The 24,554-nt window shown below is 46.7% G+C and overlaps 1 protein-coding gene across 1 annotated transcript in view; it reads left to right on the top strand.

Moving 5' to 3' along the window:
* Positions 1–4,026: 4,026 nt before the first annotated feature.
* Positions 4,027–24,554, top strand: part of FNDC1 (fibronectin type III domain containing 1) — a gene marked incomplete at both ends in the record, with an annotated part of 63,998 nt that continues 43,470 nt past the window's right edge. Inside the window, one exon of the mRNA XM_084284339.1 lies at positions 4,027–4,111. Coding sequence (XP_084140465.1) covers positions 4,027–4,111 — 85 coding nt within the window. The remainder of the gene's footprint in view (positions 4,112–24,554) is intronic.

Genomic DNA, 24,554 nt, shown 5'->3' with positions numbered 1-24,554 from the left:
GTAGACAGAGTGCTGGAAGGAGAAGGAGAATCAGAGGTTGGAGGCAGCTGTAGCAATAACCAAGACATTCCTACTTAGGCAGGCTGATAAAAAAGCGAGAAAAATGACTGAATGAAAGAATCTTAGAATAAATAGATGAACGTAATGAACTTCTGGAAATATTCTGAAGGCAGAGTTGTTATTTTAAACACATGACTGGAGTTTGGATTAGGCCTACGGGAATTACTAATTTTTCAGTTTCTATGTCAAAACAAAAAATTGGAATTTCTTCAGATCAGCTACAGTGACACACGTTTTTGATCTTTTCTTTTTTTTTTTTTTTTTCTTTTTTTTTTTTTTTGGTTTTGTTTTGTTTTGTTTTGTTTTCCTCCCTGGAGTAAAAAAAAAAAAAAAAAAAAAAAAGAAAAAAAAGAGCTGATGGAGATGCTCTGCTTGGTCCTAAGATACTGGAGGAGCGTGAGGGGAGCATCAGTGTACAGCTGCAAGCCACCATGGCCCTCGGTTTGGCCGCTGCTGGGTGGTTCGGGCCTGCGACACTCAGCAGGCAGGCAGCAGGCCGGCACTGTGTTCCTTCTCCGTCTGCTAGCCCACTCTGACCATAAACCCATTGTCCCGAATGAAGCCATGGTCCTTCCCAACTGCTGTGCCCAAGCTGCTCTGCATTGTGTGTTCTGCTCAGCTTTCACCATTTTGGTGGGACACCGGGTGCCCAGCCTGAGGCCCTGGAAGCCATTTTGTCAGGGCTTGCACTCTGGACCAAGGTGTGCCCACATGGCATGAGCAGGCCTTGTGGTGTCTACCAGGGGGACATGGGGACACCTCAGGTCGTGCTATTAGGTGCTGCAGGGCTGGAAGCCAAGCTGCCTTGATGTGGCTTTGTGTGAAAGAGGAGATGCCGAATGGAGCACAACTGAAGTAGTGATGAGCATTTTGACCCCGAGTCAAACATCAGGATTTCTGTAAACAGAAAGGCAGAGAAAAGGTGTAGTTTCAGACACAAACAACTCAAAAAGCAAGAAACACCAGCTCTAGGGCTGCCTGAAAGTCCTTAGCTGCTCCATGTCCATGTGCCCACATTCTTGAATGACACGATTGCCTCTTCTTTCTTCTCTGCCTAAATGAGCCTGCTGGCTGGGCTCACAAGAGTCCAGGCTGTGCTGACATTCAGCTGGTAGTTTCACTCAACTTGAACACTTAACTTTTCAGTTTCATCTGATGATTTTTCTTTTTAAAAGTATGTAGAAGATGAATGGGCTGAATACACCAAACAGCCTCATGAACATGGGCCTGAACCATCTCGTTATTAAAACAATCAAATTCTTTCTTCTGGTTACAGTGGGAAAGTTATCAAAACATATAAATGGAAGTAATTAAGGAATACATTAAAGACACTGTGCAGACAGACACTGATCAACAGAAGAAAAGAAAAAGTTCAGCGAATAAATTATTGACTACTAGTGAATTGCTCGTAACAAGTACATATTCTACATTGTCTTCTTTTTAGCATTCTAATAAAAAATGAGCATAAAGTTCTTTTTATGTGAGGCAGCTGTCTGTGCTTCTACCACCTGTGCATACACTAATGCTGAAAGAGGACAACCTGCAAGGAAGGGGGTGGTTAACAGGAGTTTTATGTGACTAGAAGGTATTACCTGGCTCTTTCAGCCTCTTTTTCTCTCTGCTACTTGTCTCCAACAGAATTGTGTGCTTCAACTCAAAAGCATTACATGATTACTGTTTAATTTTCCATTCATCTTGACGTGATATAGGTGCATTGGCTTACACGTATAAGTAATCCTTGTACTTTTTGCAGCTTTAAACTGATGGAAAATGTTTGCTGGACAAGGGTCTAAAATCTTTTAAACAATGTTGTGATGAGCGATAAATTCCATTAGCATAAGTGTTCAGAAACTCCTTTAGCAGCATTTAATGCAGCAGTCTTACTTTCTCATGCATAAATAAGTGAAATGTCACTGTAATTTAGTGAAAGGCTGCTGTGTTTTCACTTGGATCTGAAGCAGAGATTGCAGCCTGTGTGGAAGCCAGCTCTCTTAGACAGTCACCACAAGTCAGAAGCAGCAGATGTGGCTTTAGCTGCTGGGTGCTGAACCATTCCTATGCCACAGACCATGCTGCCACATCCATACCTATACTAATGCTGGGGCTGAAGCCTGCTTGGGACATGAAGCCTGCATTCATGTCCATGCCCATGATCTGGGCTGCACAGGAAGTAAACTCACTGTCCAGAACCCTTGAAGTTTACTATAAATATCTGGGCAATAGGGATTACTGATTTTCTTCTTTTACACGCCATTGTCTGTCTTTCTCTTCTATTTATAAACCTGCCTCTACAAACTGGTGGGATTACCATTCATACCCAGAGACTGTAGCTATTTTTCTTTTGCATTGATGACAAATATTCTGGAAGTCAAGGGTGAAGAGTTTTGATTGCCAAAAGCTGTTTCATTAGCTGGTATAATTAGCAGAGTGCAAAAGAGGATCAAAGGAGATGAGGCAAGAAGCTCTGCGAGACTCTGCCAGCTAAGGATCTGCTCCAGTGAGTTTTTTAGAAAGCCAGAAAGCCAGCTCCTAATGTGCTGCAACTTCTCTGCTCTGGGGTTTTCAGCATACAGTGATTATTTACCTGGCCACATATGGCTTGAAAGACAAGTGTTTGCATAAGCAAAAGAGTAAGAATCAGCAATCCCAACTATCCCTTGTCTTGGTTTGAGCTGCAAGTTAATCCTAGCTGTTACGCTAATGTCAGTTCAGCTAATGGATAATTACGGAAATCACCTTTACAGGAAAATAAATAAATAAATAAATAAATAAATTCCACATTACCATAAGAACAAGTCCATACTCATTGAAACTTGGTGTCCTGCTTGATTCACGAGTTGTTCACATTCCTGATGGAATTCTGCCCTTTATGTGAAGAACCTCTCAGGTGCATAGCACATACAGGTGAGCAGGCTGGGCAGTTTCACCCAGGCAGATGGCTGCTCTCCTGCATATCTCAATCCTCTATCTCTGCTGGATGCACTTGCACCAGGTGGGCAGTGAGGAAACACTGAAGGGAAATACAAAGATTTTCAGTGGGTGGGTGCTTGAGGGGGTTTCTGAGGCTGTGCCTCCTGCCTTGCCAGGTACTGAGCATCACATTTTCTCTTAAGGGCAAGCGCAGATGTTCCTTTCAATATACTGGCTCAGCCTTCTTGTCCAATATCTGCATCCTCTGCAATTTCCAAATGATCACCCTGTCCAACAACAACTTCTTCACCAGTAAAGTCTCTTGCTGCAGATTTTAGGCAGGATTTGGTATTCTGTGGTGCCAATGATCCCAAACTCTAATAGAGCTTTTACTCAGTTATATTTGCTAAAAAATCGGACCCAAACATTCAGATCCCTCTCTTGTTTTTTGTTTCCCTAGTTTCCATGTCTTGCTAGAGGAGGTTACCTTCTCCCAGGAACAGCTGGTGCCCCTGTGAGAACTGTGTATGCAGACAGTGTTCAAGTCAGTCCCTGATTCCTAAACCAGAAAAGGTGTTTAAACTTAGCAGTTTGGGTGCAGGTGGCATTTAACACACGAGGCTGGAAGCCAAGGGAACCGGGGACTAACGGAGCAGTGATGCCCAGGCACCAGGGGCATCCTCCAGAGCAACGAGTTGAGCCCTGAAAAGCACGAAGAGCAAGAAGAGGAGCCCTGGAGCAGGTGCTCCCGGCGGCAGAGGCGCAGACCGAGCACGGACGGGAGCCGGCTCCCGAGCACCTGCCGCGGGCAGCGCTGCCGGCGGGGCCCCGGCGGCTCGGGGCAGGTGCTCGGGGACCGGCAGCGGGGCTGCGAGCGGGGGCGGGCCGGGGGGCCGGGGCCGTCGGGGGGCGGAGGGCAGGCGGCCGCCTCGGCGGGGCCGCCCCGCTGCAGTGTCCCGGCAGCCCGGGAGGAGGAGACGGCGGGGCGCGCAGCGAGCAACGGGGCAGCCCCGCGGAGACGAACGGCAGCTCCGCGCCCCGCCGCTCCCCGGCCCCATGGCGGCGCCCCCCGCCGCCCCGCCGCCGCTCCCGCTGCTGCTGCTGCTGCTGCTGCTCGCCGCCCTGCCGCCCTCCGCCGCAGGTAGGCTGCAGCCCCCCGGGGATGGGGGAGCCGGGGACGGGGACCCGCTGCCGCTCGGAGGTGCGCTGCGGGAGGTGGAGGGGGGGTCTCCCCTCGTGCTTCCAGCCCCGGGGGTGCCCGCTGTTGTGGGGCCGGGTTATGAGCCCCGCAGACCGGGCTGAGCCCCCCGCAGACCGGGCTGAGCCCCTAACCGGGCTGAGCCCCTAACCGGGGGTGGGAGGGCAAAGGGGTCCCCCCGCTCCCCAGCCCCGCCGTCCGAGCCCCGCGCATCGCTCGCTCCAGGAGCTTTAGAGAGTCAAGGGCTGCTGTCAGGGTTTTCCCGGCTCTCCGAGTCCGATTTAAGGCGCTCTCGAGGTGGGGTCCGGGTGTGCGACTTCAGGTCTTCCCCGTCCCTTCCTGGGGAGAAGCGAGCAGCCGGGTCGCCGAAGCCCCTGCTCGCACCGCAGGCGATGCCGAGCCCCGGAGCTGCGGGAGCCTGTGCCCACGGGGCACGGCTGGTGGCAGGGCGCAGGGGGACGCACCGGGAGTGTTCCAGCACCAGGCTTTTACCGCTGGGTCACGGTGAGCGGGGCGGAATGGGGACACCCGCTCCCCCGCTCCAGATGTGGAGCCTGCAGAGTGAAGGCTGGCAGCATCTCCCCCCCGGCAGCCCTGGGCCAGGTGGCAGAGCCCAGACCTGATGTCACCCGGGTCAGCTAAATACATTGGGAGCGTCTGTTTGACTCGGACCAAGAGAAGGAAGGGTCCTTGCTGCAGGTTTGCAGACCCTGTTTAGCCTCTCTCTGTGGGGTGCCTGGATTGTGGGGCACATGGCTGCAGTTTACAGGGGGCTGAGCGCTTTGCTGGCGGGTGCCCCTAATACCCAGGGTTGTCATCTCTGTGTGATGTGCTGTGCCCGTGCAGGATGAGCCTGGGATTGCTTCCCTGGGAGCGGGTTTCTAGTAGCGCTGCTTCATGGCAGTGGGAGATGGATGGGGAAGGGATCGGCTGACCCTGGGGCTGCCTTCTGGGAAGCCAGAGAAAGAGGGAAGGGAGCAGGGGAGGTGGTGTGCTGACAGCACGGGCAGCGTCCACGAGAAACATCATAGCCTGTGAGGGAAGGGGGTTAGCTGTTGAACACGGGCAGGCTTTCGCTTGTCTGACTGTAATGCCTAAAGTGATTCTAGGGGAGGCTGAAACTTTGCTGAAACTTTTGGATGGAACATCCACACAGTCTGTCTTCGTTTGCAGTCACACACCAGTGTGCTATAACGCCAAGCCAATTCCTGAGCGAACACAAATGTCTTGGCATGGTGCTGCATAAAGTGCTGCGTGCTTCCCGCTGCAGACCTCCAGAGCACACCAAAACCTGTGTGAGGGGATCACTGGGCTGCTGACCCCAGGGCAGCTGTGTGGGACACGGGTGCGGGCTGCACGGCTGCTCCTCATCCCTGGCAGCATGCAGGCCATGCAGAGCATGCACCACTTTCCTCCTGCCTGGAGAGCAAACTGTGCCCTGAGCAAGTGCAGCCTCAGACAGGAGGGCTGGTGGGCCCTTTCCCACAGGGTAAAACCCACTGCTGGGTGCCTTTGCTTCCCCTGGCTCTGCTCTCACATCTTCAAGCTGCATTCTCAGTGATCCCTCCCTGTTCTCCTTTCCTCACCTTGCCAGCCTCTGGGCTGTTGAGGTGACCTGTCCCAAATTCACTCGGCATTTTGGAGCCTTTGCCAGAGCTCCCCGTTCCTCCCTGGGGAACAGGGACTGCCTTGGCTCAGCAGAGGGGACTGCAACAAAGAAAGGGGAAGAGCCCTGCATTTTTTGTCTGTGGAAAGAAAGAAAAAAGATTTTCTCCTGCGAGGTCTGGCCTTGGACTGATGCTATAATTGACTGTGCTTCTGTTCATCAAAATAGAAAGTTGGTGTGGAGCCTGAGCCCAGGCTTGCTGTGGGCAGGCTCTCGGGCCAAGGAAGCGACAGAGAAGGGTGTTGTGCTGGAGCCAGGTTAGGGGGAGATCCTGTCTGTGCACTGCCAAGAGATTTTTGTTGCCTGCTGCCAGATCCTGCATGTGGAAGGACGTCAAGCACATACTGACAGACAGCTGATGGAAAGCTCTCTTGTAGAAGCTCTCCTTGGTTGCCTTTGTACACAGAATATTTAAGCACCATCAGCAGGAGAAATCTGGGAGGGAATTAAGTAGAGGCTGGGCTCAGACTGAGAGCCTTGCTGACAGGAGATCCAACTCTCATTTTCCCTCCTTGTCCAGACTGCGTGACATAAACAGAGAAAGCCGTGGGGTCTCCAAGGGAACTTTCCACTTTATTTAGCTCTAAGGAATGTATCTTCTCAGTTATTTAGGACAATGCTGTAATGCTCTTAACTGTATAGCTCTGTACCAGTCTCTGGGTGTGTCAGAGGTATGAAAGCCCTTATGCTGTCCAAGTCTGTAATTCCAGCTCTTCAGACAGCATGTGGACCAAGGTTAGCTTGGACATATGGGTAAGAAGATGCTTTCAGAAACTAGAGAAGCAAAATACAGGGGGGCTGGATAGATCATGGAGAAAAAGAAAAAAAGAAAAAAGAAAAAAATGAAAAAGAAAAAAGGCAAAAAGAAAAAAAGCAAAAGAGAAAAGAAAAAGAAAGAAAAAGAAGAAGAAGAGGAAGAAGAAGAAGAAGAAAAAGAAAAAGAAAAAGAAAAAGAAAAAGAAAAAGAAAAAGAAAAAGAAAAAGAAAAAGAAAAAGAAAAAGAAAAAGAAAAAGAAAAAGAAAAAGAAAAAGAAAAAGAAAAAGAAAAAGACATGGCATGCATTTTCTGTGCCTGCAGAGGGAATGGGATCTTGTCTGTATGACCCAGCACACTGAGTGAGCATTCATGTGTCCCAAAACTGTAGCTCCCCCCTTGGACACGTGCAGTGCCTAAGTGACGCTGACATTTCTCATGCAGGACACTGAATGGTTGATGTGGCTTCTGAGTCACCAGATACCTGGGGCAGGACTTCACGTCTGCTCCAAGTGGCATGTAGCTGTCTGCAGGTGCCCTGTTGTCTTCAGACCGATGAAGCGAAGCAGCGTTTTCACCAGGCTCAGTTTCTGGTGCTCTTCTAGGGCTTGTGTGTTCTCCACTTGGCAGCTGGGTCCCTGTGTCACCCAGCCCTCCCCATCACAGGGGAAGCGCCCAGGAGTGTGGCTTAGGTGGCACTGGGGTGTGCTGCCATCAGGTGTCGTGTCTCTTAAACTTACGCTGGTGCGGGTCAGGTGTAGGTAGGAGTCCCACTGTCCTCCCTGACAGGACCCGTTTCTTTACCAAGCCATGCTTGGTAGCCAGTGTGTGATGCCAAATACTCACAAACCTGCAGCCAAAACAGTGCCTTCTTTTTCCTGGCTTTGAAATCTCAGCATAAACTTACCCTGCTTGAGCCCCCTGTCTCTGTAAGTCACTATTCCTGGCTTCCCATCACTTGCCCAAGCAAACCATCCATACCAGGATGACAATGACCTCCCGTTTCGTGCCCGGCTCCTGCAGGGTGTGGGAGAGTGAGCCGATGGTCACTGCGGCTCCCACAGACCTCGGAGGCACGGAGCAGGTGAAGCAGCCACTTCTTCACCAGGAAGGGTGCAGGTGTTTGGTTTCCTTCCCACTCGTGCAGCTCGGCGCTGCTTTCTCCCTGTGCTGCATGCAAACCATGCTCCAGTGCAGCCTTGAGAGGGCACTCGTATCACTGCAGACACAGCACGGGGCCGGCTCCCTTTGGCAGGTACCAGCCCCAATCTCTCCTGGCACATCCCCGCTTGTCTTCTCCATCGTGCAGCGCTGGGAGGCAGCGGCTGTATTGCCTTTCTTCCTTTGAGTGCAGCCGATGCTTGGTTTGCTCGGAGCAGGGAGGTCTTTGGGGCCAGCCATCCGTATTTTGGCTACATCTGCACTGTAGCTTCCGAGGAGAAGCATGGTTCAAGTGTTCAGGGCAGTAAGGGAGCGACTGGATGGTTCTCTGCTCTGTATGAGCAATACAAAGCCTTTGAACTTGGGTTTACACTTTCCTATATATTTGCTATATTTCGCTTGTTCTGATGCATGGTTGGCTCCAAAAGCCTACAGTCTGTGTTGAATATTCACAGGCTGCAGTGCCAAAATAATCACTTCCAGGATCAAGACAGTGGCTTAAAAAGCCCAAGATTTAAAAAATGAGAAGGGCTGAGATGTTTTGCTGTGCTGTCTGTTCTCTGGGACATTCATTCATAAGCTTTCCTCCGCGCCCCGGACATCTAGGGGTCCATAGGGCTGGGATGGTTTGGCCTGCATCCCCACTGCCCAGCCCTCCTCCAAAGGGGCATTTACATCAGTGAGGGGTTTTGGGACAGACTGCATGTCTGTCTTTCTGGGCTCCTGAAGCTCCAATCCCGGCTCCCAGATTTTTTCCTAGCTGCTGGCACTGGCAGCACCTGTCAGCAGCACCTCCTTAGTAGGATTCATTTCCTCTGGGGACGCACAGGCACCTGGAAAGTGTCAGGTTTCCCTGGTAAACTTGAGAGAAGCCTGGAATGAAAGGGAGTCGCGGACCACACGCTTGAGCGCTTAACTGCTATGCTGGTAGCAGAGTTAACAAGGGCAACATCAAAGGGGGGTTTCACGGTGCCTCCTCCTTGCGTGGTCTTGGCCAGCGTGGCGAGAGGGGAGGTTGTGCTGACAGCTGCTGTGTCTCCTGTCACCAGCAGGACCTGTGTGGGCATCTCCCTGCCCTCCACCTCCTCATTCCCTCCACCTTCTCTGTGCTGGGAGGTCCTTTTCTCTCTGGTACGCACCTCTCTTTGGACCTCTCCTTCCTCATCCTTCTCTCCCAAGGCAGGCAGCTGCTGGCTTTCTGACATACACAGCTTGACTGACTGATTCCTCTTCCACGAATTCCTAGGTCTGCTCTCTGGGATATAACGCAGGGCCTTCTCTCCTCTACCCCTCAGAGGTTCTGCAAGCATGTGCTCAGGGTTGAGCATGTTTCATACTGTTCACAGTAGTGTGTGGGGCAGTGCCGTGGCTTGCTTTGGGGATAATTACCATGTCAGTGGCTACGGTACTCCAGCATTTATGTAGCAGCAGCAGGACATAAACAGCTACGACAAATGAAGGGAAATGATCTGTAAAATCCAGAGCCTGTGGGATGCCTGTTGGCCCTGTTTTTTTCCTGGATTTCCTGGTTCTCCAAGTCTTGTGCCAAAGGAACCTAAGCAACCTTCAGTGTCTCTGAAATTGGTCTGTATATGTGGCTGCATTTCACTGCAGGGCTTACGTTTGGCAGAGTTGGTCTGCATTTGGAGCAGATAGCCCTAAGTAGTGGAGAAATGGAGTTGAAAGAATGACATCAGTCATGTATAAATTATATTCTAAACAGAGAAGTTTTCCTAAACTAAAGAAATATTAGTTACATCAGAAGAAATACCGAAATTGTGTAGTAAGGAAGTCACTCCAAGCTTCATCTTGCTCTGGAAGAAAGCCTAAAATGTGCATCCAAACCAAACTACGTACCTGTTAGAAGGTGGCTGGGAGAAGTGCACGTTTTACATCACTACTCTTTGAGGCGTAACTTGATCATCAAATCTACTCTTCATTAAACAGAGAAAATTACCCTTTGAGGACTGTGGAGTATGTTCCTCTCTCATTGTTCCAGCACAGCTATTTCACTCTTACTCAGTCATCAAGTCCTTTTGGGCATCTCACGTCAGTCCCTGTTCCAGCAAATTTTTCCGACTGTTGTATTCTTTTGGCGTTAAACTGATTATTTTTCCACTGGAGGAGTCAGTCCTTCTTAATCTTATATATGTCTTCTGTGAAGTAAGAGGCAACTATTCAAATGGTTATTTGTCGTCATGTTTACTACATACTTGGCTGCGGTGTTTTTGGCTGAAATTCTTTTTTGGAAGAAAGGGCAGAAATCCTGGAGCTGGAATGTTGGTTTTCCCATTCATTTGTCTCAGAAAGGGAGGGGGGAAAAACAAAAAAAGAAAGACAAACATAAGAGACAGTGAATTGGCCACATAATTTCTGTGGGTATTCTGTAACAAAGTGCTTCATCACTCTGGACAGACAGATGGAAGGCCAGTTTTAGATGCTGCTGTTCCTGCTGGATAGTGTCTTGCTTCACGTGGCAGCCCCACTGAAATCCATCACAGCTCCAGAATCAGGCCCTGCGCGAACAACCAAGCTGAGCTTTCACATAGTCTAAATGTCTTTCCCTTTTGTCACCTTTTGAAGCCATGCCGAGTTTGGTGACATAATAGTGCAGCTTTTAGCGCTGGATCCTTTGCAGATGGCCCCTCGGCTCATGCACAGAGGGGACATAGCAGCTTGAAGCCGGCTTGTCAGAGGGCTTGCAGCACTTTGCAGGAGTAGGTGCTCTGGGTTTTGTGTTTGCAGTGCTATGATCTGTGTCAGCCAAGCTTTGCATCAGCTTCTCTCATAGCTGTGTCCTTAACTTGATGTTTCTGGTCTCCCAAAGTAAATGTATTATAAACAATTTAAGAGCGAATGGCAGTGATAGAAAGGCTCCATCTGGCTTGGCTGGACTGGGACTTTAATGTGATTTTGAGTTGCATGTGTTTTTAATACACATATTTGGTAAGTGTCTGAGGTCTCATTACTAGGAAGGTGGGCTGGGGATCAGAAGACCCGGTTCCATTTGTAGTTAGAGACAAACTTCCAGTGACATCTCACCTTTCCTCAGCTCCATTTCCCCTGTTGTAAAGGCATTCGGAATGCTTTTTCCACATTGTGGTGCCTGAGTACTGTCCAGCCTAAGCCACTGGTCTCTTCCACTTGAGGCTCTCCCTGTCCTCTGAAGACAGCTGTCCTGTACAGACGTGCAGGAGGATAAATTCAGCTCAGTGGGTCAGGCCGTGTTTCTCTGGTCAAAGGCTGTGAGTGCAGATTTGGAGAGCCTGAAAATGCAAAGAGTAGCCCAGCCCTTCTGCTTTCCAGTCCTCCCAGTCAGTAAACTTCAGGGTCAGCTTGGGACTGTTTAGAAAGTGATTCGTAGTTCCTGTTTTTTGCTGACTTAATTTGTTAATTTTGCAAGTGAAATGATTTACAGTTGATCTAGATACTTTCTGTGCTGTAGGATCTAGGATTCTAGGGGCACCTGGAAGTGTCTGGTGCATACAGGCACAGGAGAAGTAGGTCAGTTCCCTCAGAAAAGACCAGAAAATGAAACACAGCAGAAAAAATAAGCTCCTCTGTGAGTGCACAGCTAAAGCAATGAAAACCTAGAAAGTGTGAACTCGAAACAGCGGTGTTAGCAAGCCAAATACTCTTGTGAGACGCGTGAGACGATGTAGCGTTTTGCTCGCAATGCAGTGACCGCCACGGCAGGCTCTGGGCTCCTGCTGTTCGCTCCTCTTGGCTGCCACTGCTCCAGGCAGTGCTGCCAGAGCCTGGGCGCCTGCTCCAGGCTGCTGCTGGGCCCACTGCTCAGCAGGCATGGCCAGCGTCCTGGTGACAGCCCTTCTGGAGCAGCATGACAGCCATTTACTGCCACCAGATGCCTGAGACCACTTGATGGCCTGAGCCACCCTGTAGGAGCTCAGGCCCAGCCCGACAAGTGCCATGCCCTTAGTTGTGCTGGCTGCTGAGTGCCCGGCAACTCTGTAAATGTACTCGTTTTCCTCTGTAAAACCAGCTGTTTAGATTCCTCTCAGGGAGGGAAGCTGAGTGGTATGGGACACTGCGGGGTCCTGCTCACCTTTGGGACCACGCCATGCAGGCCGGGCTGGAAACCTGCAGCTCATGTTGGGAGGTCTAAATGGGAATGAGAGAGAAATCTTGGAGGGGTGGAGATGGACTTCAGACCGCCGTTTTAGCAAAGTTAAAAGAGAAATGGCTTTGTATTTGTTTATGTCTTTCCTTGGGATGGTGACAAGGATTTTGGGGTGGTTGTTCTTAAGGGAGCCTCGTTTGCCTGTGGTCAGAGAGCATAGTGGGGAAGCAGGAAGGCAGTTCCTAACTTAGGGTGTATGATGGATATGAGTGTCCTGGGCAAGACCATGAGGTAGTCTGAGTACGTTAAGGTCTCAGGATAGTGGGAGATCTGTGTGATTTTAAGAATATACAGAGCTGGCACCATGGAGAAACAGTCTTAGTGGGAGCACTGCAGGGCACTTGTCATGTTCAGGTGTGAGACTTTTTTTTTTTCACAACAAAATGTTTGGCATTGGCAGTAACATTTGCATTCTGATAGCTTTTGTAATGCTGGCTCCCTTTTTATTTAGTAATTTTATCCTTCAGGACTCCCGGTTGTCAGTTCCTGGAGTTGCTTATCATTAGATGGATTTAGATTAGTTTGGGATTGCTTGTCTGCCAGAGCAGAGAATATCCTGGGTGCGAGGATGGCTCTGGGCTGGGCTTCCCACAGGGCTTTGTGTTAAAAAGGCTGGCAATATCTTCAGCTGTGGGCAGACAACACTTTCCATTGTGCACAAAAACATCTCCATGATACGCAGTCATATACAAACCATGGGCTTGCTTCTGGGCGTCCAAAAATAAGGATGTGAGTGCAGTGGAGAGAGCTGAAGTGAGAGCTCAGATGATTGAAGGACCCCAGGTTCTGACGGGGGCAAGCATCCAAGTAGCTGCTGAGTTAGTATGGTTCTTCTGAAAGAGGGGTTGCTTTAGGAGAAGGGTGATTCATTTTGGCATGTTGCCACCACTCAACCTGCTGCTTTCCTTGGGGAGAAAGAAGATTTTTCCTAAGACTGGAGGCTGTGGAACAAGTTGCTTATAATTGCAGTAAGGATGTCAGAAACAGACCCCAATCAAAATGTAACAGCCTCCATGAAAGCAGTGATAGGGTTTGCAAGATTTTTGGCAATGACAAACGACCTATTTGGTTCTTACAGCAAGAGAGGCCTCCTGAAAATATGTAACTTGAGATGCTTGTGCTGTATAAATATTTTGGGGCTTTATGTATTTATTTTAACTTCTATTTCTACAAGCATTCCCTGTAAAAATGGAGAGAGCAAATATTAGAAATGTCTGCAGGAGCTGTTGAGTATTTTGGGGTATCTTTGTGTGGAAGGAAATCACTGTGTTTCAGGAAGCTTTGCTACTTTAATGAAATGTTTTTGATTCTAAATGGTAGCAGATGGCCAATCCAGAATATGGTAGCAAATTGCTTAAGCTGCTTGTAGAGCACCTCAAACTTCTTTGCCTTTCCAGTAGTGACCAGCCTTGGTTAGAGGGACCAAAGCTAGGGCTTTGACTTTGCTGGCACTGCAGGGCTGCTGCCCCAGTGTTGGCCGTACAGAACATCTATATCCAGGCTGCCTGTAACAAAGCTGAAAACATCTACTTGCATGATGTGTAGGTCTAGTTGAAGCCCTGTGATGGTGGAAGTTGTTCCTGTCATGGAAACAAAGGTTGATTTTGAGCAAGAGCTCATCATAGGAGCTGGCCAGTGCTGGTGAAAGGATGTTCAGATCTCGCAAGCAGTAGGCAACGCCAAGTGGGTGCTTTGGTATTCAAACATTTCACTGCCTCTAAACTGTAGTGGTGCCAGCTTGGTATCAGAGGTCACCTAGCTGCACATGGGGAGCAATTCTCAAGGCTGTGCTCGTCTGAGCTGGGTTTCAAGAGCCGCTTTTCAAGGTGAAATCTCTGTGCCTCATATTTTCCCTTATGGCATGCAGGTGGTACCTAGCACAAGGATGGTCCCACTCCTGTGGGCTCTGTTTTGTGCTGGAACAGGCAGCAAATGCAAGACAAAGCTTCTTGGACTCTTAGGCTGAGAGTTGGCTTGAGAGCTCTATGCCATTGATTGTCCCTTTCTTTTTTCTTTTTTCTTTTTTCTTTTTTCTTTTTTCTTTTTTCTTTTTTCTTTTTTCTTTTTTCTTTTTTCTTTTTTCTTTTTTCTTTCTTTTTTCTTTTTTCTTTTTTCTTTTTTCTTTTTTTTTTTTTTAAACAAAACAAAACACAAAAATACAACTCTCAAAACCAAATGGATTGACTTGGATTTACATTCCACTGATACCAGATTTGTTGGCACAAATAACAATGATCATAAAAGCTCTGGTATTAGTAAAACCGTGTTTCCTGTTGCTGGTTCCTATCTGTTGGAAGAAAAAGGCAGGGTTGTTGAGTTTGTTGTTATTGAATTGGCTTTTTTTTTTTTCTTCAATTCTGGCCACCAGAGCTGTGTTCTTACTGTGCCTGTGCCAGACCCAAGCCTGGTGACAATGCTAGATCAGCAATTGTGTCGCTCGTTTACATAGCAGAGCGCAACAAAATGCTTTTGCCTTTCCAAACAAGACAATTGTGAGTCTTCAGCTGTGAACTGGGGAGGACTTTATTTTTCTAGTTCGATGGTAGGGTTAGGTATTAGGTAAGGGTAGGTACTAATTGCCATTTTTTCTGAAATTTTTCTCCCCATTTTTTCCCCTTTTCCCCCACTCCTTTTGTTCTGTTTTTCTCTCCCCATATTATGGGTTAGATTGTCCTGTCTCAGGGTGATTTTATTTTACTAGCAATGACCGTAATACTCCTGGAAGACCACAGTCAACATTCACAAACTAAAACTGAGATCAAAGAGCAGGTTCTGCCACTATCACTCATGCTTATCAAGTCGTACTCTCTTAGTAGTACTCCCCTGGAGTTAATGCTGGTACTTGCAACTGGAAACATAGTAAGACTGTGGAGAGATAATAAAATCTGACTCCAAATATATGCTTAAAAAAAAAAAAAAGTTAATAGTGCAGAGCTCTGTGGTTAATTCTCTACTGAAATATTTAAAACTCCCTGTATCTTTGGGAAGTCTCTAACCTCACTGGGAAGGCTGATTAGTATGCTAAAAGCCAACATCTGCCCTACTTCCCTTCCAATCAGTGTGGCCAGTGGCTGTTATTCTGAGGACAATGGTAGGAAATCGTGCTGTAGGCAAGATCTTGCTGGATGTGGGGACATTATTAGAGCCACTGCATTGCTGTGCTTGGGATACAGTGATGCTGTCACAGCTCCCTGTCCTGGAAATAGAAAACAGCTGATGCTGGTTGGCAGACCTGCTGGTGGTGATTACTGCAATGAATGAAGAGGACTTACTTCATTATAAAAGCAAATACAATAAAAGATTTTATAAAGGGCATTAATGGCAGGAAAAATACATCTTCTATCCTGTCTCCCTGATTTTTTTTTTCTTTGCAGTATCAGGATTATCTTTCCCTTCACTCATCCATCCAAATCTCCTACTTTGTGTTCAAACATGGATGCATTAGTAATGGCAGACAGCAGTCCATGCACGTTGGTAATGAACCGGTCTGCAAAAATGGCCTCGTTAGATATTTGTGTATTCAGTGGTAGATATTCCTGGCCAAACTGAGGGAGTTGGCAATGGATTCTCTTTTACAAACCTGCAGAGATGTAAGGGCACCTTTTCAATACATTCAGCTGTTTTTCAAGGTTATTAATTGGTTAAAATCTTTGCTGACCATCCCAGCTAATAGCTGTCAGACCACAACGTGTACACTGACGTGTGATTTGCCTTGGTTGTGCTTGCTCGGGTATGATAGCACCGAGCACCTACTACCTATAATGGTACCCATAGGACTACGGATAAAGAAATGTGGAATACAGCCACATTTGCATGAAGACATTGCTTTGGACTGACTGAAGAGGTTTTCTTTCTGAAAATGAAATGAAGTAAGAAGGTTGTTTATAAGGAGGAAAAGCTGTGCCTATCCATTTCTTTTGAGTCCAACCTTGCGGAAATCTCCTAAAAGAGGTGATAACATTATTCTGAGTTTTGTCTGGGTTTTGAACTTTGGGAGACTTGGATTGTGTGCAGCCAGCTTCCCTTTCCAGGGTACAAAGCTATGTATGTATTTTTTGAAAGACCTTTTACAATAAATAATGTGGAATAAAGTTATTTAGAACAGTCAGGGCTGGTGTTATTTCAAGACATAAAGTATGAGCAGTAATATATTACAGGTAAGTAAGTAAATAATATTTTAGTGCTTTTTTTTTCTCTTTTTTTTTTTTTTCTTTTTCTTTTAGTGAGGAGGAAGAAGCAGATTTGACTGTGTTATTTTAGCATGTACTTTTTCAAATCCCTCTGAAGAAACATAATCTCTAAGAGCTGCTAATGAAAGAACAGAGACTAATGCTGAGCCAGTGCTTTGTTCTTAGCAAACTCGTGCTTTGGGAAACTCAAACCTTTTCTGATTTATGGAAGGTTTTCAATGTGAAATATAAATGGAGAGATTTAACTTATTTTCCTTCAGTGCATGATGAAGCCTGAATTCCTACTTTCTGACTTTGTGAGTCTGAGGAATTTTTGGCAGTTTCTAGTGGAAAGTTAAAAGTGCTCTTCAACTGGAGATGGAATGGAAAAAGCTTTACATGTGAATCTCTGGTAGATTATAAAATCTGTGCTACTTTACAGGGTAAAGGAGCAGGTTTACGATATACTGAGGTAGTTTTAGAGAGAGGAGTAAACCAACCTCCATCCCTCCCCACCACCACTATGTAACTACTCCAGAGCTCTTAGGAGGAAGATTTGGTGAAGTCTGTGATGCACATAAAGGAATGAAACAAAACCAGAGCCATACCACCCAAATTGCCAAGACTTTGGATCCAAAGATGATTTTTGCTTCTGAAGTGTGTCATTGATTTTTTTTTTATTTTTTTATTTTTTTTTTTTAGTGAAAATTCCAGATAGATACCTAAAGAACAGTTGAAGCTATGAGTTTTTGGCTAGTTATGGCTAGGTTAATACTTTATACTTCTTCCACAATTGACTAAGGTGGTGTTAAAATGTCAAAGACGAATTGTATTTTTTTTGAGCGACTTTAGAGAATGGTGCATGAAGGTGGCTGAGAGACGTAAGTTGCTGCCCTCCCACACCCCCACCCCAAATCCTGCACTCCCAAATCTGTACGAAGAAGGGCAACATTTGACTCCTGCTTTGGGGATCTGCCATAAAACATCCCAGCATCCAAGAGCTGGGGAAGGCTTGGAAGGAAATAAGGTGTTTGAATAAGAGTATTTCATTGAATGAAACTAGGCATAGAAAATGTGTAATATGAACTACACATATAAAGCTTTGTGCTTTATGGCTGTGGGTAACCACTGCTTGGTGGGGTTGGAGTGAAAGCTGGTGCAGATAGAGAACTGTGTTGCCTGCTGTGAATTTCCATGAGCCATATCCATATCTCCCATCAGAATTATGTATAATGTTTTCTTCAGACATTGAATCCACATGTCTGCATGGCCACATTTTTTATTCAATTGCCCCTGTAACATGCCACTGATTTTAATGAGATTGCGCTGATGTGAAAGCAAAGCAATGGAGTGGAGATTTAGGTTCATAAGAAGTGATCCAGGTGCACAGCATAACAATGCTTCTATGGTTTAGTTGGCCTCCTAATGGGCAGTGCAGTTTTAGTAGGTGTGTTTTCCTCCCTGGAGATCAATGACCATGCCTGCAGGCAGCAGGACGCAGGTTTGTCTGGCAAGAACACATGCTCTAGCTCTGACTTATGTCCCCTGCCAACCCACTTCAAAGCTAGTTCAGGCTGCTGGGATGCAGGGAGGGGAAGCAGTGGTGAAGGCTATGCATGACAGCCTGGAAACAATACTCTCTCTTTCTTGCTACCTGGCATCCTTGTAGGCCCACCTAGAGAGAGGCTCACCTGCAAGCTGTTTGGATGGAGGTGAGGACAAATGTGGGCATCACATCACTGCACTGAAGCCTGCCCAGGTCCCACGTCCAGGCTGGGCAGAACAGCATCATGCTGGAGAGAGGCATCTGAGTGCTTCTGACCCTGCCTGGGCCCAGGTGGACGTGTGGGCATCAGCTAGGGGTGCAGAAGTGCCGATTTCACAGAAGTGAAATTATGTCACAGGAGTGTCAGCTGTTAGCACAGGAGTCAATATATTTTAAAATAAAGAGAAAATCCATTGTGGTGCAAGATTTGTGTTATCTTAGTGGTTTCTTTTCCTGTTGTTGCAGATGAAATTGCCAGGCCATTAGAGCAGGAGGAGGGTATTGCTGCTCATCACTGGTTGTGCAGCCAAAATCCTGCCTGGGATCCCAGGGGCACAGCCAGCAGCCCCACAGATCCAGGGAGCCTTTTCTTCCTCTGCCCCTGCAGCACATAGCTGACATGAGCCACTGACTTCTTGCTGGCTGAAGTGGCCCAATGCACTCAGAGAGAAGTGCAAAGTGGGCTTAAAGCCACTTTCTCTCCACTCAGGAAAGTGCTGCCTCTTGTGGTACTATTGGACTTTTTTAGTACCAAGTACACTGTTTATCCAGGGCCAACACAGTTAAAGACCCTGGGATTTTTAGAGATGGCTGTGAGAAGGGTGCAAGGATTGTGCATGCATACAGACGAAACAGGGATGGCCCAGGAGAGACGTGGCTTGCACATATCTAGCACTGCTTGGCAGATTGCTATTCCATAGTGTCCATCTCTTCTCTTCAATGGATAGCGTGTTTTCAACACTTTATTTGATATCAGGACATGCGTAAAAAAAAAACAAAAAAAAAAAACAGTAAAAGACAGGTAACCATGATTTAAAAGAGGAGACCAACCAAGCAGTAGGCCTGTTGGCTTTGAGTCAGGTAGGCATACTCTTCATTTTCCTGACAGAGTTTTGAGATTCCTCATTTCAGACTGTCAGGAACACATAAGTTAACTCACTGTCACTTCTAAGTAAGCGAGGAATGTGAGTATGAAAGCCATGATAAATCAAAGGTGTAAATAATGTGGAGACTAGAGTCATGTGTGCAGTGTAGAATGACACAGGCTTTGAAGGAGCTGATTTTGTTTCAGAAAATGTCTTGCTGTTGCATGAGGAGCTTGGTGTGGATTCATGTCCTGTTTTTTTTTCAGGCACGTCTCCTGGCTGTCACTGAATTTCTGACAAGAGCTAGAGAAAAGCCTATAAAAGGATTATCTAGAAGAAAACAAGCTATATTATCTTTATCCTGTGCATCTGTCATGCTTGTGGTTGCAGTTACAGACCTCACCACTTGGAGTACCCTTAGGCTCTGATTTATTTTATGGGGCTTAAGATGTAAGTTGGTATTTGTGCTCTTTCTGCAGTTGGATGTCCATTGAGGCCTAGGAACGTGAATTTCATGCCCACTAGGATGGGTCTGAGAGTCATGGGGGCCCCCAGATGAAACAGCCAGGAGTCCTGCAGGGCAATGCGGGGCCAGCATGAAGAGACTTCACGTGCATGGCAGGGGAGAAGAACAAAACTCCCTCCTTCTGGAAGGGAAGGGATGGGCAACTGCAATGATGTGCACGGGGGAATCAGTTGGGATTGATGGCTTTATCAGACCCATTTACAACTCATGCTATTGCTGTTTATCATTTTAATGATGTATAAGAAATGGGTTGTCTTTGCCTTTAAAATTGTTTTTCTTTTAATCTATGAGTTCCCCTTTTCATAAAACTAATTTCCTGTGACCAGCATGTTAAGGGAGAGGTCCTCACTGAAGTCAGGGAATTTTGAGTCAAACCTGGAGTACCAAAGAGGCCAGAAGCCCCTTTCCCCCTTTTGTTTTAAACCATGGAAAAGGTTACACAAAGTCTATCATGAAGAACATAAAATAACACCAATGTGAGTCAGGCAGCAGGTGGCAGAGATGTATCCAGGCAAAGGGATGGCTCGAGTGGCAGATTTAAAAGCCACTTTCCGATGCTGCTTTTGAAGTAGATGGTTTTAAAAACACTTCTGAAGTGGGTCTGCCAAATGTTCAGCTTTTTCCATTTTTTGTTTATAAGGGAATTGAGAATAATTAAAGTTTTTATGACGTACATTTGTCTGTAAACGTCGCTCCATTTTCTCTTAGCAATTTAAGCTTTTATTGTAGATGGGGTACAGTTCTACATACTGTACCTGATTTTATAGTCTATGCTATATCTATCTCCATCGTACGCAGCATCTTATGCCTGGAAATTTTCAGTAGGCCTGCTGCTGGAATGGGTCTCGTGTTTTATGCTCCCAGAAAAGGCTGCTGAGCCGAGCAGTCGGCTGTAGTTCTCCAGGAGCTGAAGCAGTGGCCTGATTTAAACCACATGCTCTGGAGCCCAGGCAGCGCACTTTGTGTGGGTAGCAGCAGGGAGCCCCGAGGCCTGAGCCGTGCAGCCAGCAGAGCTCAGGACCCTCCTGCTCAGCTTTACTGGGCTATCTGTGTGGGGGTTTGTGTCTTCTCCATTGACAGGCCTCCTCCTCTCCCTCCAGAGTGGAAGCAGATTTCAGAATGATCTGGGGATGATGTGCTACCAAAGTCTCAGCTCAGTGAGCACCAAAGAGATTTGGATGAAGTCTTGAGACAAAGAATTCAAGTGTGTGCCATGAGGGGAATTTTTCTTCAGTCAAATTTCAGTCCCCAGGTGTTCTCACCTGCTGACTGTCATGTTTTTAACCCATTGTCACACTGGATGTTTGTGGGACATTATCATTCCTTTTGCAATTTTCACTCTGCACATAAATAGAGGTGAGCTTTAATCCATCCCCATGTTTCTGTGCTTGGTGCACCATAGGTTTTATCTTCGGGTCTTGGTAGGCAAACAAACCCTTCCCAAAGGGCATGCTCCAGATGGCCACACTGATGCAAATGAAGTTTTCCCATCTTCTGTGATGACAGTTCAAACCAACTGGTCAGACCTACCTATCTGTGAAACTTGTTGTCAGGAGATAATAGGGAATCAAACAGTTGAACAAGAAAGGTATTTTTGCATCAGTTAAAAAAAAAAAAAGTAAAAAAATATCTAAGGAATGGAGTGTGTTGTATGGAGTAGAGGACTGCTGATAACTCCTCAGAAAATACCTGGGTCCAATAGGAAGTGACCTTAGCAGAAGTTTTGCAAGTGTTCCTCAAGAGGAATCCCAGCAGCAATTTGGCACTTCATTTTTGAAGACAGCACTTAATGTCTCAGGTGCAGTGATGTTTTTCCTTTTTTTCTGGCTCTAAGGTCATTTATTTTCAATCTCTTATCATCTTTGTAACTGTCCTCTTGAGCTTCCTTGGTGGGCCTGTATCTTTCTTACAATGTAGTCACTGGCTATGGAGCTCAGTTCTTATAGCAGCAAGGTTTCATTGCACTGTAGAGTAGAATAATCTCCAGCTAATACAGCCAGAATTATATTGATGTTTTTGGATGATACTGTGTTTTTATTTCAGTTAATCTGTGAGCAGTTCTCAAATGCTGGTGCTGCTGCTCTGCATGGTATTCGCCATTTCATGTTTACTTCTTTGTGGTGTATTTTTTTAAATCTTCCAAAGCGTTTGTTCTAAGTTTTGTCTATGGATCATAGATATATCCATGTATATATAACCATAGGGAAATGTTAAACTCGCAATCACACAAGTACTGCTAGAACATCTTTATTATTGTATTGTGTATTTCATTCTTCATGAATGTTAGAGTTAAAAGCCTTAAATTCAGAAAACCCCAAGTTAAAGTTGAGGTCTTGTCAGCATGACAGTGCTGAAGTGTGTCCCAGAGGAGCTGGGAGTGTTGAGTCCTCAGCCTGCATTAGAGACCAGCTTAGCACCATTCCTACAGCAGAGCCAGAGGAGGTCTGCTCGCGTGGTCACTTAGTTCAGTAAAAAGTCAGCCGAGAGTAAACGTTAAATTGTTGATATGGCTTATGGACCTGGCTCTTTTTCGTAGTCTGGAATAGTATTTGGGATCATTTTTGCTGGAAGATACTATCATAGTAAAAGTCTGTACATTTGTATTTGTCATTTTGGATTCCTTGGGAAAGTCAGGAATGAAGCTGTCATCTGTACAGATGTCATGGTGTCCTGCAGAGCTGTACTGCTCGCAGATCTCCTGCCTTGTCCTCCAAACTTACCGATGGAGATCCAGGAAGAGAATGTCTCTTTTTAGCGCATATCTTTGATAAAGGAGATGCAAAGCTTGCAGAGCAGGACGCAGACTAGTAGTGAGTTTGAACATGATTGCTGTGCTGTGCATGGGATAAATGGAGGAAATGACCTCGGCCAGGGTGTGGGAGGGGGATCCAGGATGGAAAGCATTTTGAAATGAACTTGTTGTGGCCCTTCACTCCTTGTGCTGGTGAGGTGTGGTCCTGCTGCCTGCCCCCCTGGTCTGTGCAGGGTGGCTCAGCCTGGTGGCAAGGGGTGGACAACACCCCGTGTGGATGCCTGCAGACCGAGGCAGGGTTATGTTGTGCTCTCACAGCCCCTGCAGGTTGCTGGGGGTTTTGCTGGAGGGAGCTGGCCTTGGTGGTTCGGTCACTGGAGACATCTCAATGGGAGTTGTCCAGCAGGTGTGAAGGAGGAGGGTGAGCCAGGTTTGGAGTGCTCCCTTCAAAGGGCACGGGCACAGAAGAAAAACTGTGTCAGCTTCAGTGGGAGCATGAGAAGCCTTCAGTAACTCAGCATTGGTTGTTCTTAAGCCATAATGTATGGGTTAAACAGGCAGAAGTATGTTGCTGAGTCTGCAAAGTGCCCTGGTCCTGCTGTACACAGCATTCAGAGGGCTCTTCAAAGAGAGCACTGGAAACTTCTGTTAGCACTATCAATTCAAAGAATGTCCCCCGGATGCCAGGTAACTTCTCTACAGAGGTATAATGAGCAGCATTGCATAAATCAGACATTACTGTTGGATACTGGTCCTCCGCCCCAAAATCCTTGGTGGAGCCCGATGAATTATGGCACACTTTCCTTTGTGCAGGAACTCGAGTGTTCCAGTCCCTGCTTTCTGTGGCCAAGCAGAAGTGTGTGGGAATGTGCCGAATGATTTTTCTGCGAGAAACAAAAGGATTTACGTGTCACTTGCCTCCACCGCTTTAACTGATCGGCTTGCTTCCAGGAGGAGATCTGAGCTGAGCGTGTGAATTAGCGGCACTGAAAAGCCGACCAGTCCACGCAGGAACAAGGTTGACAATGCCTTTTAAAATGCTACCTACCCACTAAACCCAAGGCTGGATTTAGTCTCATTTCAGTCCTACCTTCTCTGATCAGGTGCTTGCACTTCCACATGCATTAAGCGCCTCAATGCTGCAAAGAGCCCTGCTAGAGTTAGTGCCGTGCCCCGTGCCATGGCTGATCTGAAATAAGTCAAGTCCGGGGTCTTCCGCAGCTGGAGCAGGCAGCATATCATGGTTCAGAGGGCCACATCAGCACTGACTGAGCTGGCTCGCCAGCTGCAGGAAATATCTTTGCAGAGTGAACTCTTCTTAGGATGGACCCGATCCAGAACCTCGTTGAAGCCGGTGGAATTGCTCCCATTTTCTCAAAGGAACTTGGATCAAGCTATCAGCTAAAAAAATAAAAAAAAATAAAAGTAAAAATCCATTAACGTTTTGCCAAAGTGACACGGTGCATTAATTTTTGGGTGGAAAACAAATATCTTCTTGTGGTATTTTGTCTGTCCTCTTTCTTCTTTGCTCTTCTGCTGATGTGGCTTTGAGATAGCTGTGTGAAGATAGGTAACAGTGAGTATGTGAAAGCGGGGAACAAAGCAGCCGCCCCTGCATGAGTTGCTGGATGAGGAAGGTGGGCTGTGCTTTCCAATGTGCCTCTCGGTGATGATAAAATGCCATTTTTCTTTTGCTGTTCATGAATAACAACTGGATGGAAAGCCTTGAGCTGCACAAAGGATTGCAGCGCTTTTTAGAGGCCTGGCTCTGATAGAAAAGCTCTGCTTTCTCCCTTTGCAGTTGCACTTCTTCATAATCTATTTCAAATTAGGTGAAAAAATAAAATGGTGTATCAAAATTGTCCCAACCCTTAAACCCAATGTATTAAGTGGTTTACCTGCTAGAAAACTACAGAGAGATACATGGAAAATGATGCCCATTGTGGGCATGAAGACACAACAGGTGATCATTTTTGCAAGCAATAAATTCTTTTCCTAGCAAAGATCTGGCTGTGATAGGGGCCTTGGTGCATGAACCTGGTTTCCCCAGTGCCTTCTGTGGCGTCACCATCCCTGAGACTGTCTGCACCCATCAAAAGTTGCCAAATGGGGGCAACTGTAGAGGCATCCTCAGCTGCATTTGCCACATGCTACAAACTTGAGCATCAGCAAACATACGTTTTTCAGCAGCTGTATTTAGGGGAGGCTGATGCAGTAAGTTATAGCAGTGTGGATGTCTTACAAAGGGTCTTACTTCACAAATGGAATTAATTTTAGAGTTGCCAGTTGGAAAATCAAAATGTAGTGCCTCTTTTTTCTGTTCACAGTCTATCATTTTTGGTACAAGTACAGCTGATACCTTTATGTCTATTCCTCCATGATGGTAGGGCTCGGGTACTTAGGAGTGTGCATGGCACACAACAGCATTATATTCTGAAGGAATAGCTCAGAGATCTAGGAGCAACAGCTAGCTGAGGTACTGTACATTTCTAGGTACAAGGTACCACCTTGGTGGTTGGTCTTGGGAGGGAAGCTGCAGGGTGTTTGTAAACTGAATTGCTCAGCTCTGAAGCTGGGTGGCTCTCA

This window comes from Netta rufina, assembly GCF_964035555.1.
Source record: "Netta rufina genome assembly, chromosome: 3".
Lineage (NCBI taxonomy): Eukaryota > Metazoa > Chordata > Aves > Anseriformes > Anatidae > Netta > Netta rufina.
The sequence above is the reverse complement of the archived record's forward strand: the minus strand, read 5'-3'. Positions and strand labels throughout refer to the sequence as shown.